Below are 14431 nucleotides of genomic sequence, written 5' to 3'. Positions count from 1 at the left end.
TTTCTTCACTGGCACAGACGAAAATGAAAACACTGTCTCAGTCAAAGCTCAGCTTTGTACAGTACAGTGTCACATGGGTTTTTAAGTATAGGGAACAAGCGTTTTGACCTTAAAGGGCACCTATTATGCAAAATTCACTTTTACATGGTGTTTGAACATAAATGTGTGTTGGCAGTGTGTGAGCAAAACCACCCTAGAATGATAAAAATCCACCCAGTAGTTTTTTTACTATCTCAATAAATTATAAGCACTGTCTCAGAACACCCTGTTCTAGATTTTCCTCATTGTGACGTAGAAATGAGCTAAGCCCCACCGACGTGATTTGATTGACATCTGGTTTTGGCATAGACCCCGCCCTCGGTGATCTGCATCCTCAGCGACAGCCGGTAATGTCTCCTAAGAAGTGTGTTGTGGGATGTAAGAATGGACATACTAGTCTTCACTGACATCAGAGCCACTGAAAACGCAGCGGATGGATTTTATTTATGAAGAAAAGGCACCACTTAAAGTTCCTAAATACGAGATTCATTTTCTGAATTCATTCATTACTGTTTAGTGAACGAGGGTCAAAGTTAATCCTAGAGTGTGGATCGTTGCCTACAGTTCGCGATCCAACTTCACCTCCAGAAAAAGTAAGTGTGTGACAAACAATGTCAGACAGTTTTATGTCACGTAGGCATTTTTTTGCAGCATTTACAAATGTAAATAAATTAAGGTCTGCTCTATCTCCATAGACAGTAGGCTATATAAACGTCTATCTCCCTCCCCTTAAGAAATAAATAAAAAAATTCGTTTGTACTTCACAGCAGTGTGTGTGTGTGTGTGTAGTTTCAAAAAATTGCGCGAACGTTATCACAGTTCGTGTGTGTGTGTGTGTGTGTGTGTGTGTTGCACATCCATAATGGCAAAAGGGACGCGATTAAAACTTTGTAAGTACAGAAATGTATCAAATAACCATTCCGAGACGTTTAGTCCATTCTCTTTCGTGTTTATTCTGTGCCGGAGTCTCTTCATCATCTGGGTCCAGCAGCAGGGCGGGGATATGCAGCTCATTTACATTTAAAGTGGTAGACGCCAAAACAGCTCTTTTTAAAACAGGCCCCAAAAATGACATTTTCAAATGGTTATAATAAATTAACTGTGGCGTATTTTGTGCTGAAACTTCACAAATGCATTCTGTGGACACCCAAGACCAATATTACATCTTCTAAAAAGGGGCATAATAGGTGCCCTTTAATGTAAAGGTAAATGTTCAATCCATGTGAGGCTGGAGACTGATTAAATACATTACAGAATGCACAGATTTAAATTCAGCTTATGAATTAAACATTAAACTGGAAGTCTTTTCCTTTTTCCTGGCTTTTCCTTTGTCTTGTTCAGATGATCATCCAGTGGTCATAAAGATCGAGGGTTCATTTCAACTCTTGAAACATCAAAATGATACAGACACTGTGACGCCAACAAAAAACAAGTTCTGATGAGAAAATATTTTTCATTTCATCTGTAACTTTTACAATCATTATATTTTGTTGAATTAAAATGACCAAATCACCAAGTGTCCGATGAGATCCTGTCCCACATTCATGACCAATGAATCACTCGTTTGAACTCCTGAATCATACCTTGTTTCTTTAGTGATTTATTGAGTAGATTGTGAAAATGGAATGCACTTAATGATTGCAAATGTTTGAGGAAAACAGCTTATAAATAATAAAGAATTATGTTTTTTTTTTTTTTTTTTTTAAATGCTGAAAGTATTCTGTGATGGTCAGGTTTAGGGTTAGGGGACAGAATATGCAGTTTTTACAGTATAAAGATTATATCTATGGAAAGACCCAATAAAACACGTGTGTGTGTAGTCCTGGTAAACCATGTTATCGGGACAAAATGTATTTAAAATATCTGACATTTTTGTCCTTTAGGGGATTTTTTTTGGCGTAACAATAGCCTTTTTATTTGACCATTTATGACTCAAACATCTCCTGATGAGCATACTGACAGTGCATTTATTTAGCTCAGTGCTCACAGTGGGTGCACGTATAAGCCTGTATCCTATTTTTCCTATTTTCTGTCGGGTCGGATTTTTCGCGCGCTGTCTGCGGATGTGACGTCAAGCGCGTTCATGTTAAACGTTTCAGATCACTCTGCCACCACCGCTAGTCAGCAAACAAACTAGTTTCTCAAACAATATATGTATTTGACTGTTCTTACCTCTGTAAACATAATGTTGACTTCTTTGCAGCGGATGACTTGTGAAGTGTGCACGTACGAGAGCGAGCAGAAAGGAAGAGCAGTTTCGTTTTTTGGCCACAGGTGTCAGTCGCGAGTTTAAATTTCAGAAAATCGCATGTAGCCTCTTTAACGCAACATAAGTTACATAATACAGATATATATTAGGCTACTTCAGTGATATTTAACCCGTCTGTTGTTGCTGTGGAAAGACTCGCGCTTTTGGGGTTATTTGGTCTTGAAAGTAGCCTACCTTGTTGATGCTTTTACACTTTTAAATTTCCTTTTAATGTTTGATTTGAAGAGTAGATTAATGTCATCTCATTGTGACAATTTTTTTAACGTATTGCGTTCAAAGAGCGTTGCGTTTCACTGATTGTTTACAGTTTAACGGAAGTTACACCCATAACTAGCGCAAAGCGTCATGGGGCGTAGGAATAAGGTGTATACTCCTCGGAAAAATACAGAGGTCCGGACCTCGGGGACCTCAATGGTACGGCCCCTGCATACAAGTAATCAAATAGGAAATACGAGTCTAAGTCATGAAGCTCATTCACAGGTTTTCTCTTGTTTTATCTGCGTTTTCCTTTCACAATGGATGCCATTTGTGTGTGGTGCTTCAGTGAAGTTTTGACAGAAATAATACATTTTATTGTAGAATCACAGTTTTTTTTTTTTTTCAAAACTCAATTACTTTAAAGAAAAAGTATGTCCAAATGAAATATTGTTAAAATATGGAAAAAAAAGCATATGATGTTGTGTGTTGTATAAGTCAAATGAAAATATGCTTAAACATTTGAAAACATAGCCTAGCATTTTCTATGTTCTCTTAGCACTCAAAAAAAAAAAAAAAAATAATAATAATTTGCCTCTTGTCTGGGCTTCTTCGTAAAATAGTCACACTTAGCTTCCTCCCGCCCCGAAAACGGGCGAAGCCTTAAAATTTTACTTTACTTTTTCCCAGGATAACCAATCAAATATATTTTTGTTCTATAATGTTTTCTGATTATTATTTAGAATTTTTAGATTTTTTTTATGATACTTTGCATTAATTATATAATTTTTATGAGCTATTTTTTCCATTAGAATTAATATATTTATTACATTTTATTTATTTTATTTTATTTTTCAATAAATGCAACATTTCACATCAAAATAGAGTGCAGGCCTAAAAAAAAATTTTTTTTTTCAAGTGAGAAGAGCGCCATCTAGTGGCTTCAAAATGTATTAATTTGTGTCATGTCCTATAACCGACTATAGGCGGCCTATAGCTTTTTTATTTATTTATTTGATTTATTCCCATTCGGAAAGAAAAAAAAATATTACTAAGCAACCACATAATGGAACAACACAAATTATCATTTTAAAGCTTAGGATCTCAGCTTTTTAATGCATCTAATTACATTTATTAAATCCTAAGGAGTGCTGAGTAATCCCTCTAAAACCGAGTGTACCGCCAGCAGGCGCCACCTAGCTGCGAAAATATTCTTTACCATATTTTTAAAAAATATTGCCTTGATTAACACAAAGTTGATGTCATTTGAAAGCTTAGAGTCTGAACTTTACAGTGAATGTATCCCTGTAGTTCAAAGTCCAGCCGGAGACGGACTCGCCTCTGTGGGGGAACTTCTAACTTTACACCGCCGTCCTGCGTCACTCACAGCCGAAAGATGCTGCGACGAGACTGACTCCATAACCTGCCGATAAACAAACAGTGCACAGTTCTGAGGACATTTTATCATCCAAATTAGTTATTTTCATTATCTTTAGGAATATAGTTATGTGTTTTTTTTATGCAAGGCGTTAATCATGCGAAAAGACAGGCGTGAGTCGACACTCGTTTAGCTTGTATTAAATAAAATGATTTGAAGCACATTAATGATTATATAGATAAAATAAAACATGCACACACCTGAATTTCACAGAGGAAAAGCACCAATCCAATTCTGCGCCGCTGAGAAGAGAAGAGGAGAACTGTTCTCTGGAGACTGAAGAGAGTTCAAACAGTGCGCGCCGCGCTCGCTCACTCAACCTTTGAGCTGTCGTCACGTCATAGTGGAGGGGGGAGGTGCGCATTGTTTTAATTATTAAATATTAATAATATTGATTTTATTTAAGTAATATTTGTGGTTCTTGAAACAGATCAGTTTAATTATCCATTCTCAAATATGGTGATGGAAATTTCACAAATATATTAGCTCAGTGTATTTTAAATAAATAATTGGTTAGTCAAATAATACATTATTTTGTGAAAAACTTCAAACTTAAATATAACTGTAAATTTCAGACAAAATTAATTGTTGGAGTTTTAGTCAATTATTTCGTTATGTTCATCTCAAACTATCAAGTAAATGATATTCAGAGATTTTATTAAGTGAATAAAGTTAATTATTGCTGTGATATTTACTAAGCCACTGAATTATTTTTTAGATTTTTTTAGAATTTATTTTTTATTTTACCCATAAGAAACACTTCGACATTTAGGAAAGTTTTATGCTTGTAGGTTAAGAATAGAACTGTTGTATACCATAAAGTTTAGAGAAAATGTCACAAATGAAAATGAAATCTGGTGACGCAGGATTTAAAATGAAAATTATTTATATGTGAAATATGCAACTGTATCTTGTAAAACACACTAATAAATAATTTTGTAATTAAAATGTGTGCTTGTGTGTGTAGTTTAAATGTTGTGTTTCATCTAAGGCTGATTATACAGTATATACAGTAACCATGATTGACTACAGGCATAGGGCTCGACTTAGGGCAAGATAAGAACAAGCATGAGTGAAGTACAGCCTTATACTGACTGATAAACTGCACTGTGTTTTATACACATCCATGCTGGACATTCATATTAAATTAGCATTATTTTCCTATGTTTTTACATCATGAAAATCTATAAGGCTTCAGTTGTATATAGGACATATATGACATAATATGATTAAAAATACATGAATATTATGCAATTTATATATGTGGTTTTTGCAGCATATATGTCCCTTACAATATTCTGTTGGAACATATAAGAATCACAGGTGTTTTTATCAAACTTTTTCCATATGGGATGATTTAAACACATCAGCTCAGAGACTCATAAACTACAAGGAAACCCTTCAGCCACCCACAGATGAAAATATAATTGTATGGTGATTTTCCAAATGATACAACTTAGTCTAAATAAGAGCAACGTGGAGTCCTCGGATTTCTTAAAAACAACACAACAACAAAACATTGTGACAAACTTTGACAACATGTTTCATTAGTGGACAAAAATACTGTTTGAAATATTTTTGTATAAATAAGATCTAAGACGACTAAGTACAGTTTTTCAACCATCTAAAGTTTTTGAACAGGCGCTGTTTAGTAGCAATTATACCTTAGGTTAAATTTAAGCAAAATCATTTACATCATACATAAGTCTTCTAAGAAGATAAATAGAAGATACGATTTTATTGACATATCTAATTTCAACTTTTAAGGTTATGCTTTTAAATGAATGTATTATAAAACTCTGGATGTACTATGGAATGCGGACTAGATTTACTGTGACATTATCTCATGAGGCTCATCTGGTCTGTAAGTCCTCTCGTCTCTGTGAGGGTCTGGAACATTTATTTCACACTGTAGTTTATCTCTGAAGGATCTTGGGCTGTTTTGTTTTGTTTATGACAACTTAAACTATTTGCTTTTTGGATTGTTTTTTATCGTTGCATAAAGAACTACTTCACCTCTCTGGAAATGTAAGGTGTTTTTATTTATATATTTATTTAGCTAAAACTTTGTTTACATTTTTTAAATACATTTTAGTAACATATGTTATTATTCATTGGTTATATATTTTATTAATAATAATTTCATTTAAAATAGAGTGGGTAAAATAATGTGTGCGCGCACAAAACATCTTAGAAATGATATTACATTATTTATTTCATTTTTGAAAATGTACAAATGTAGGTTTCTGTGATGGTCATGTTTAGGTGTACAGGATAGAATATGCAGTTACGGTACAAAATCATTATGGCTATAGAAAGCCATAAAAATTGAAACCCCGCATGGACAAAAAATGCTGATTGAATCTTTTCATATAAATGAGATTTAAGACGACTAAATACAAATTTTCAACCATGTAATGTTTTTGAACAGACATTGTTTAATAACAATTAGGTCACCGTTAGACAAAATCATTACAGTAATCTTCTAAAAGATAAATAGAAGATATGAATGTATTCAAACTTTAAAGATTTTATTTAAACAGTCTTTTAATTTTAAAGGATCATATTTAAACTTTTACAATTAGCCTATAATTTCTATAAATAAACTCAGCACCTGATATCCTGATTGCTGAATTTGTGTGACTCTCTGACACACACACACACACACACACACACTTTGGCTGGTGCTTTTTGAAAGCTCCGCAGGTCAAACGCTGGTGTAAAGAGAGGCCAGAGGGCCCCTGATTTCTAAACATGTAAGATGATTTTTTATTTTCGTGAACCCGTTTCACACATTGCGTTTTTTCATGAGCTGTATGTTTTTTCTGCAACTCTCTAAACATTTAACTGATTGTTTCATAACATGTAGGCCTATGTTTTTTCTTCAACTCTATAAACATTTAACTCAATGGATTTTTGTGAATCGATTTTATTTAAACTGGATAGTTCTACATTTATTTCAACTTTTTGTGTGAGGTTTTAGAAAGATCTTTATTTTATATTATTTATTTATTTATAATCATTCATATTCTTTTAAAGAACAGAATGTTTTATGTAAGATGATTTTTTATTCTTTTATTTAAAACTGAAAGAATTGGTTTCAGTAAGATGTTATTTTATATTATTGTATATTATATTATTTGTGTGAAATATACATTATTTTATAAAATCTCTGTTTCTCACTATCACTGTGCTCTGGAATGTGGAGGAGCAGAAGGAGGGGGATGTCAGAATGCGGAGGGCGCGCGCACCACTCAGGCCGGGGCAGTGCTGGAAAGGCGCTTCAGTAAAAACTCTGTGATCTTTTGTGACTCCATTTTATTTAAACTTTTTGAGTGAGGTTTTAGTAAGATCTTTATGAACATGTATATTCTTTTAAAAGAACTGAATGGTTTTTCAACATTTGTGTGTGAGATAAACTTCCACAGTTTATCCTTATCAGTTTCACATTACAGCTCGGATATGCTCAGGAATATGTAGGGAGGATAATCCTGTGATACCAACTTCAAAAACACACACTAACTGTCATATTATTTAATCACAGTGTCTTCAAAACCTTCTGTCAATATCAAAAGGCATCAAACAATTAAAACTAGCTGTCAGATACAAATGACATATTGTTATAACACATTCTGTCAATATCAAAAGGCATCAAAAGGCTTCAAAAGGCATCAAAACCCAAAACTAACTGTCAATAACTACATGATCAAGGGCTAGGAGGGTCAATAGGTCAAAACTAGCTGTCAAAAAGACTTCAAAACCCCTTTGATCTCATTTGATCTCCCTTTGATCTCTGTTGATCTCTGTTGATCCCTTTGATCCTATGCCAAAAGGGGCGGGTACCTGTCACCGGAAGGGGTGGGGTACCTGTCAATCAATCATTTTTGACAGTTGAGCCGTCATATTCACTACTGGCCACATTTTCAATACTTCTTTAACCTTTAATGTTGAGCAGATTATATGGACCACTATCATTCTACATCACAGAAGCTTTCATTTCTTTATCACTGTATTACTGTTATCACTGTTTATACGTTTTATACTTTCTCTGGCAATAATTACTTTTACTTGGTATTGGATATTACTTTTATTAAATAATTTCAGACCTTGTGCAGACAAAATCTCAAAATCTGTGATCAGTGCAAGGAATTAAAACATCTCTGTGAAAAATAATTTATTACCCAGCAAAAGCAGTAATTTTATAAAAATAAAGCAAATTTGTACAATACATTTTTAAAATTACTCTGAAACAATCATGTCAAGATTATGACCATAAAAAAGCCATTATTACTAGACACAACAAATAAATTCCTTCACACATAAAAATAATTTATAAGTTAAAATCCTTTTTTTTTTTTTTTTTTTTTTTTGAGTGTAATGTGGTCAATAAATATTACCAAAAAAAAAATAATAATAATAATAATAATAATTTAAACTACAGGTTATGGTTTGTGGAAATAGGAGATGGTAGGCTCTCGGGAGTGAAATAATCAAAATGATCAAGGCCCTGGCCCTTACATTTCCTGCAAGTAGAAGACAATCAAATACTATTAACAATTTATTAGCTTAAAAAAAATAAACCTGCATTACAGCGATTTACATAAAACAGTTTGTCAGTATTATGCTTAACACAATTTGGCTGAATTACATAAATTATATGTAAAATATCAGCTTTTTCCTAATTTGAAAATTTCCCTTGCCACTGTTGCCTTTGTCACTATAGCTTTGAAATGTACAATTGCATTGTGGTTGTGTTACCTGGGATTGCCTGTTGTCGTACTTTATTGTAATGTGGGAGCCGGTGTTGTGGTCTCAGTTGTGGTGCTTTCTGTTGCTGTGGTGCTTTCTGTTGCTGTAGTACCATCAGTTGTGATCTCAGGTGTTGTGCTTTCTAGTGTTGTGGTCCCAGTTGAGGTACTTTCAGGAGTTGTTGTGCCTGTAGTCGTACTTTCTGTTGTAGTGCTTTCTGTTGTTGTAGTAGCCACCACAGTTGTGGTCTCAGGTGTGGTGCTTTCTACTGTTGTGGTCTCAGATGTGGTACTTTCAGGAGTTGTTGTGCCTGTAGTTGTGCTTTCTGTTGTTGTACTTTCTGTTGCTGTGGTGCTTTCTGTTGTTGTAGTAGCCACTACAGTTGTGGTCTCAGTTGTGGTACTTTCAGGAGTTCTTGTGGCTGTGGTTGTACTTTCTGTTGTTGTGATGTCCGGTGTTGTGGTCTCAGTTGTGGTACTTTCTGGAGTAGTTGTGCCTGTAGTCGTACTTTCTGTTGTAGTACTTTCTGTTGTTGTAGTAGCCACCACAGTTGTGGTCTCAGGTGTGGTGCTTTCTACTATTGTGGTCTCACTTGTGGTACTTTCAGGAGTTGTTGTGCTTGTAGTCGTACTTTCTGTTGTAGTGATGCCTGGTGTTGTGGTCTCAGTTGTGGTACTTTCAGAAGTTGTTGTGGCTGTGGTTGTACTTTCTGTTGTTGTGATGCCTGGTGTTGTGGTCTCAGTTGTGGTACTTTCAGGAGTTGTTGTGGCTGTGGTTGTACTTTCTGTTGTTGTGATGCCTGGTGTTGTGGTCTCAGTTGTGGTACTTTCAGGAGTTGTTGTGCCTGTAGTCGTACTTTCTGTTGTAGTACTTTCTGTTGTTGTAGTAGCCAACACAGTTGTGGTCTCAGGTGTGGTGCTTTCTACTGTTGTGGTCTCAGTTGAGGTACTTTCAGGAGTTGTTGTGCTTGTAGTCGTACTTTCTGTTGTTGTGATGCCCGGAGTTGTGGTCTCAGTTGTGGTACTTTCAGGAGTTGTTGTGGCTGTGGTTGTACTTTCTGTTGTAGTACTTTCTGTCGCTGTAGTGCTTTCTGTTGTTGTAGTAGCCAGTACAGTTGTGGTCTCAGGTGTGGTGCTTTCTACTGTTGTGGTCTCAGTTGTGGTACTTTCAGGAGATGTTGTGGCTGTGGTTGTACTTTCTGTTGTAGTGATGTCTGGTGTTGTGGTCTCAGTTGTGGTACTTTCAGGAGTTGTTGTGCCTGTAGTCGTACTTTCTGTTGTAGTGCTTTCTGTTGTTGTAGTAGCCACCACAGTTGTGGTCTCAGGTGTGGTGCTTTCTACTGTTGTGGTCTCAGTTGTGGTACTTTCAGGAGTTGTTGTGGCTGTGGTTGTACTTTCTGTTGTTGTGATGCCTGGTGTTGTGGTCTCAGTTGTGGTACTTTCAGGAGTTGTTGTGCCTGTAGTCGTACTTTCTGTTGTAGTACTTTCTGTTGTTGTAGTAGCCACATCAGTTGTGGTCTCAGGTGTGGTGCTTTCTACTGTTGTGGTCTCAGTTGTGGTACTTTCAGGAGTTGTTGTGCCTGTAGTCGTACTTTCTGTTGTAGTACTTTCTGTTGTTGTTGTAGTAGCCAGCACAATTGTGGTCTCAGGTGTGGTGCTTTCTACTGTTGTGGTCTCAGTTGTGGTACTTTCAGGAGTTGTTGTGCCTATAGTTGTACTTTCTGTTGTAGTGCTTTCTGTTGTTGTAGTTGCCACTACAGTTGTGGTCTCAGGTGTGGTGCTTTCAGGAGTTGTTGTGCCTGTAGTCGTACTTTCTGTTGTAGTACTTTCTGTTGTTGTAGTAGCCACCACAGCTGTGGTCTCAGGTGTGGTGCTTTCTACTGTTGTGGTCTCAGTTGTGGTACTTTCAGGAGTTGTTGTACCTGTAGTCAAACTTTCTGTTGTAGTACTTTCTGTTGTTGTAGTAGCCACTACAGTTGTGGTCTCAGGTGTGGTGCTTTCTACTGTTGTGGTCTCAGTTGTGGTACTTTCAGGAGTTGTTGTGCCTGTAGTCGTACCTTCTGTTGTTGTAGTAGCCACTACAGTTGTGGTCTCAGGTGTGGTGCTTTCTACTGTTGTGGTCTCAGATGTGGTACTTTCAGGAGTTGTTGTGCCTGTAGTTGTGCTTTCTGTTGTTGTACTTTCTGTTGTTGTAGTAGCCACTACAGCTGTGGTCTCAGGTGTGGTGCTTTCTACTGTTGTGGTCTCAGTTGTGGTACTTTCAGGAGTTGTTGTGCCTGTAGTCGTACCTTCTGTTGTTGTAGTAGCCACTACAGTTGTGGTCTCAGGTGTGGTGCTTTCAGGAGTTGTTGTGCCTGTAGTCGTACTTTCTGTTGTAGTACTTTCTGTTGTTGTAGTATCCACCACAGTTGTGGTCTCAGGTGTGGTGCTTTCTACTGTTGTGGTCTCAGATGTGGTACTTTCAGGAGTTGTTGTGCCTGTAGTTGTGCTTTCTGTTGTAGTACTTTCTGTTGCTGTGGTGCTTTCTGTTGTTGTAGAAGCCACTACAGTTGTGGTCTCAGTTGTTGTACTTTCAGGAGTTGTTGTGGCTGTGGTTGTACTTTCTGTTGTTGTGATGTCCGGTGTTGTGGTCTCAGTTGTGGTACTTTCAGGAGTTGTTGTGCCTGTAGTCGTACTTTCTGTTGTTGTACTTTCTGTTGTTGTAGTAGCCACTACAGCTGTGGTCTCAGGTGTGGTGCTTTCTACTGTTGTGGTCTCAGTTGTGGTACTTTCAGGAGTTGTTGTGCCTGTAGTCGTACCTTCTGTTGTTGTAGTAGCCACTACAGTTGTGGTCTCAGGTGTGGTGCTTTCAGGAGTTGTTGTGCCTGTAGTCGTACTTTCTGTTGTAGTACTTTCTGTTGTTGTAGTATCCACCACAGTTGTGGTCTCAGGTGTGGTGCTTTCTACTGTTGTGGTCTCAGATCTGGTACTTTCAGGAGTTGTTGTGCCTGTAGTTGTGCTTTCTGTTGTAGTACTTTCTGTTGCTGTGGTGCTTTCTGTTGTTGTAGTAGCCACTACAGTTGTGGTCTCAGTTGTTGTACTTTCAGGAGTTGTTGTGGCTGTGGTTGTACTTTCTGTTGTTGTGATGTCCGGTGTTGTGGTCTCAGTTGTGGTACTTTCAGGAGTTGTTGTGCCTGTAGTCGTACTTTCTGTTGTAGTACTTTCTGTTGCTGTGGTGCTTTCTGTTGTTGTAGTAGCCACTACAGTTGTGGTCTCAGTTGTTGTACTTTCAGGAGTTGTTGTGGCTGTGGTTGTACTTTCTGTTGTTGTGATGTCCGGAGTTGTGGTCTCAGTTGTGGTACTTTCAGGAGTTGTTGTGGCTGTGGTTGTACTTTCTGTTGTAGTACTTTCTGTCGCTGTGGTGCTTTCTGTTGTTGTAGTAGCCACTACAGTTGTGGTCTCAGGTGTGGTGCTTTCTACTGTTGTGGTCTCAGTTGTGGTACTTTCAGGAGTTGTTGTGGCTGTGGTTGTACTTTCTGTTGTCGTGATGCCCGGTGTTGTGGTCTCAGTTGTGGTACTTTCAGGAGTTGTTGTGGCTGTGGTTGTGCTTTCAGTTGTAGTACTTTCTGTTGTTGTGGTGCTTTCTGTTGTTGTAGTAGCCACTACAGTTGTGGTCTCAGGTGTGGTGCTTTCTACTGTTGTGGTCTCAGTTGTGGTACTTTCAGGAGATGTTGTGGCTGTGGTTGTACTTTCTGTTGTAGTGCTTTCTGTTGTTGTAGTAGCCACCACAGTTGTGGTCTCGGGTGTGGTGCTTTCTACTGTTGTGGTCTCAGTTGTGGTACTTTCAGGAGTTGTTGTGGCTGTGGTTGTACTTTCTGTTGTTGTGATGCCTGGTGTTGTGGTCTCAGTTGTGGTACTTTCAGGAGTTGTTGTGCCTGTAGTCGTACTTTCTGTTGTAATACTTTCTGTTGTTGCAGTAGCCACCACAGTTGTGGTCTCAGGTGTGGTGCTTTCTACTGTTGTGGTCTCAGTTTTGGTACTTTCAGGAGTTGTTGTGCCTGTAGTCGTACTTTCTGTTGTAGTACTTTCTGTTGTTGTTGTAGTAGCCAGCACAGTTGTGGTCTCAGGTGTGGTGCTTTCTACTGTTGTGGTCTCAGTTGTGGTACTTTCAGGAGTTGTTGTGCCTGTAGTCGTACTTTCTGTTGTAGTGCTTTCTGTTGTTGTAGTTGCCACTACAGTTGTGGTCTCAGGTGTGGTGCTTTCAGGAGTTGTTGTGCCTGTAGTCGTACTTTCTGTTGTAGTACTTTCTGTTGTTGTAGTAGCCACCACAGCTGTGGTCTCAGGTGTGGTGCTTTCTACTGTTGTGGTCTCAGTTGTGGTACTTTCAGGAGTTGTTGTGCCTGCAGTCAAACTTTCTGTTGTAGTACTTTCTGTTGTTGTAGTAGCCACTACAGTTGTGGTCACAGGTGTGGTGCTTTCTACTGTTGTGGTCTCAGTTGTGGTACTTTCAGGAGTTGTTGTGCCTGTAGTCGTACTTTCTGTTGTTGTACTTTCTGTTGTTGTAGTAGCCACTACAGCTGAGGTCTCAGGTGTGGTGCTTTCTACTGTTGTGGTCTCAGTTGTGGTACTTTCAGGAGTTGTTGTGCCTGTAGTCGTACCTTCTGTTGTTGTAGTAGCCACTACAATTGTGGACTCAGGTGTGGTGCTTTCAGGAGTTGTTGTGCCTGTAGTCGTACTTTCTGTTGTAGTACTTTCTGTTGTTGTAGTATCCACCACAGTTGTGGTCTCAGGTGTGATGCTTTCTACTGTTGTTGTCTCAGATGTGGTACTTTCAGGAGTTGTTGTGCCTGTAGTTGTGCTTTCTGTTGTAGTACTTTCTGTTGCTGTGGTGCTTTCTGTTGTTGTAGTAGCCACTACAGTTGTGGTCTCAGTTGTTGTACTTTCAGGAGTTGTTGTGGCTGTGGTTGTACTTTCTGTTGTTGTGATGTCCGGTGTTGTGGTCTCAGTTGTGGTACTTTTAGGAGTTGTTGTGCCTGTAGTCGTACTTTCTGTTGTGGTGCTTTCTGTTGTTGTAGTAGCCACCACAGTTGTGGTCTCAGGTGTGGTGCTTTCTACTGTTGTGGTCTCAGTTGTGGTACTTTCAGGAGTTGTTGTGTCTGTGGTTGTACTTTCTGTTGTTGTGATGCCTGGTGTTGTGGTCTCAGTTGTGGTACTTTCAGGAGTTGTTGTTCCTGTAGTCGTACTTTCTGTTGTAGTACTTTCTGTTGTTGTAGTAGCCACTACAGTTGTGGTCTCAGGTGTGGTGCTTTCAGGAGTTGTTGTGGCTGTGGTTGTACTTTCTGTTGTAGTACTTTCTGTCGCTCTGGTGCTTTCTGTTGTTGTAGTAGCCACTACAGTTGTGGTCTCAGGTGTGGTGCTTTCTACTGTTGTGGTCTCAGTTGTGGTACTTTCAGGAGTTGTTGTGGCTGTGGTTGTACTTTCTGTTGTCGTGATGCCCGGTGTTGTGGTCTCAGTTGTGGTACTTTCAGGAGTTGTTGTGGCTGAGGTTGTGCTTTCAGTTGTAGTACTTTCTGTTGTTGTGGTGCTTTCTGTTGTTGTAGTAGCCACTACAATTGTGGTCTCAGGTGTGGTGCTTTCTACTGTTGTGGTCTCAGTTGTGGTACTTTCAGGAGATGTTGTGGCTGTGGTTGTACTTTCTGTTGTAGTGCTTTCTGTTGTTGTAGTAGCCACCACAGTTGTGGTCTCGGGTGTGGTGCTTTCTAC

General features: G+C 38.3%; 1 protein-coding gene across 1 annotated transcript in view; it reads right to left on the bottom strand.

The window, feature by feature from the left end:
* Positions 1 to 8083: 8083 nt before the first annotated feature.
* LOC308706835 (uncharacterized protein) overlaps positions 8084 to 14431 on the bottom strand; it is a gene marked incomplete at its 5' end in the record, with an annotated part of 98428 nt that continues 92080 nt past the window's right edge. The window contains 2 exons of the mRNA XM_081392701.1: positions 8084 to 8464; positions 8700 to 11910. Coding sequence (XP_081248827.1) covers positions 8723 to 11910 — 3188 coding nt within the window. The 3' untranslated portion in view covers positions 8084 to 8464; positions 8700 to 8722. The remainder of the gene's footprint in view (positions 8465 to 8699; positions 11911 to 14431) is intronic.

This window comes from Scardinius erythrophthalmus, assembly GCF_964197995.2.
Source record: "Scardinius erythrophthalmus genome assembly, chromosome: 18".
NCBI lineage: Eukaryota > Metazoa > Chordata > Actinopteri > Cypriniformes > Leuciscidae > Scardinius > Scardinius erythrophthalmus.
The sequence above is the reverse complement of the archived record's forward strand: the minus strand, read 5'-3'. Positions and strand labels throughout refer to the sequence as shown.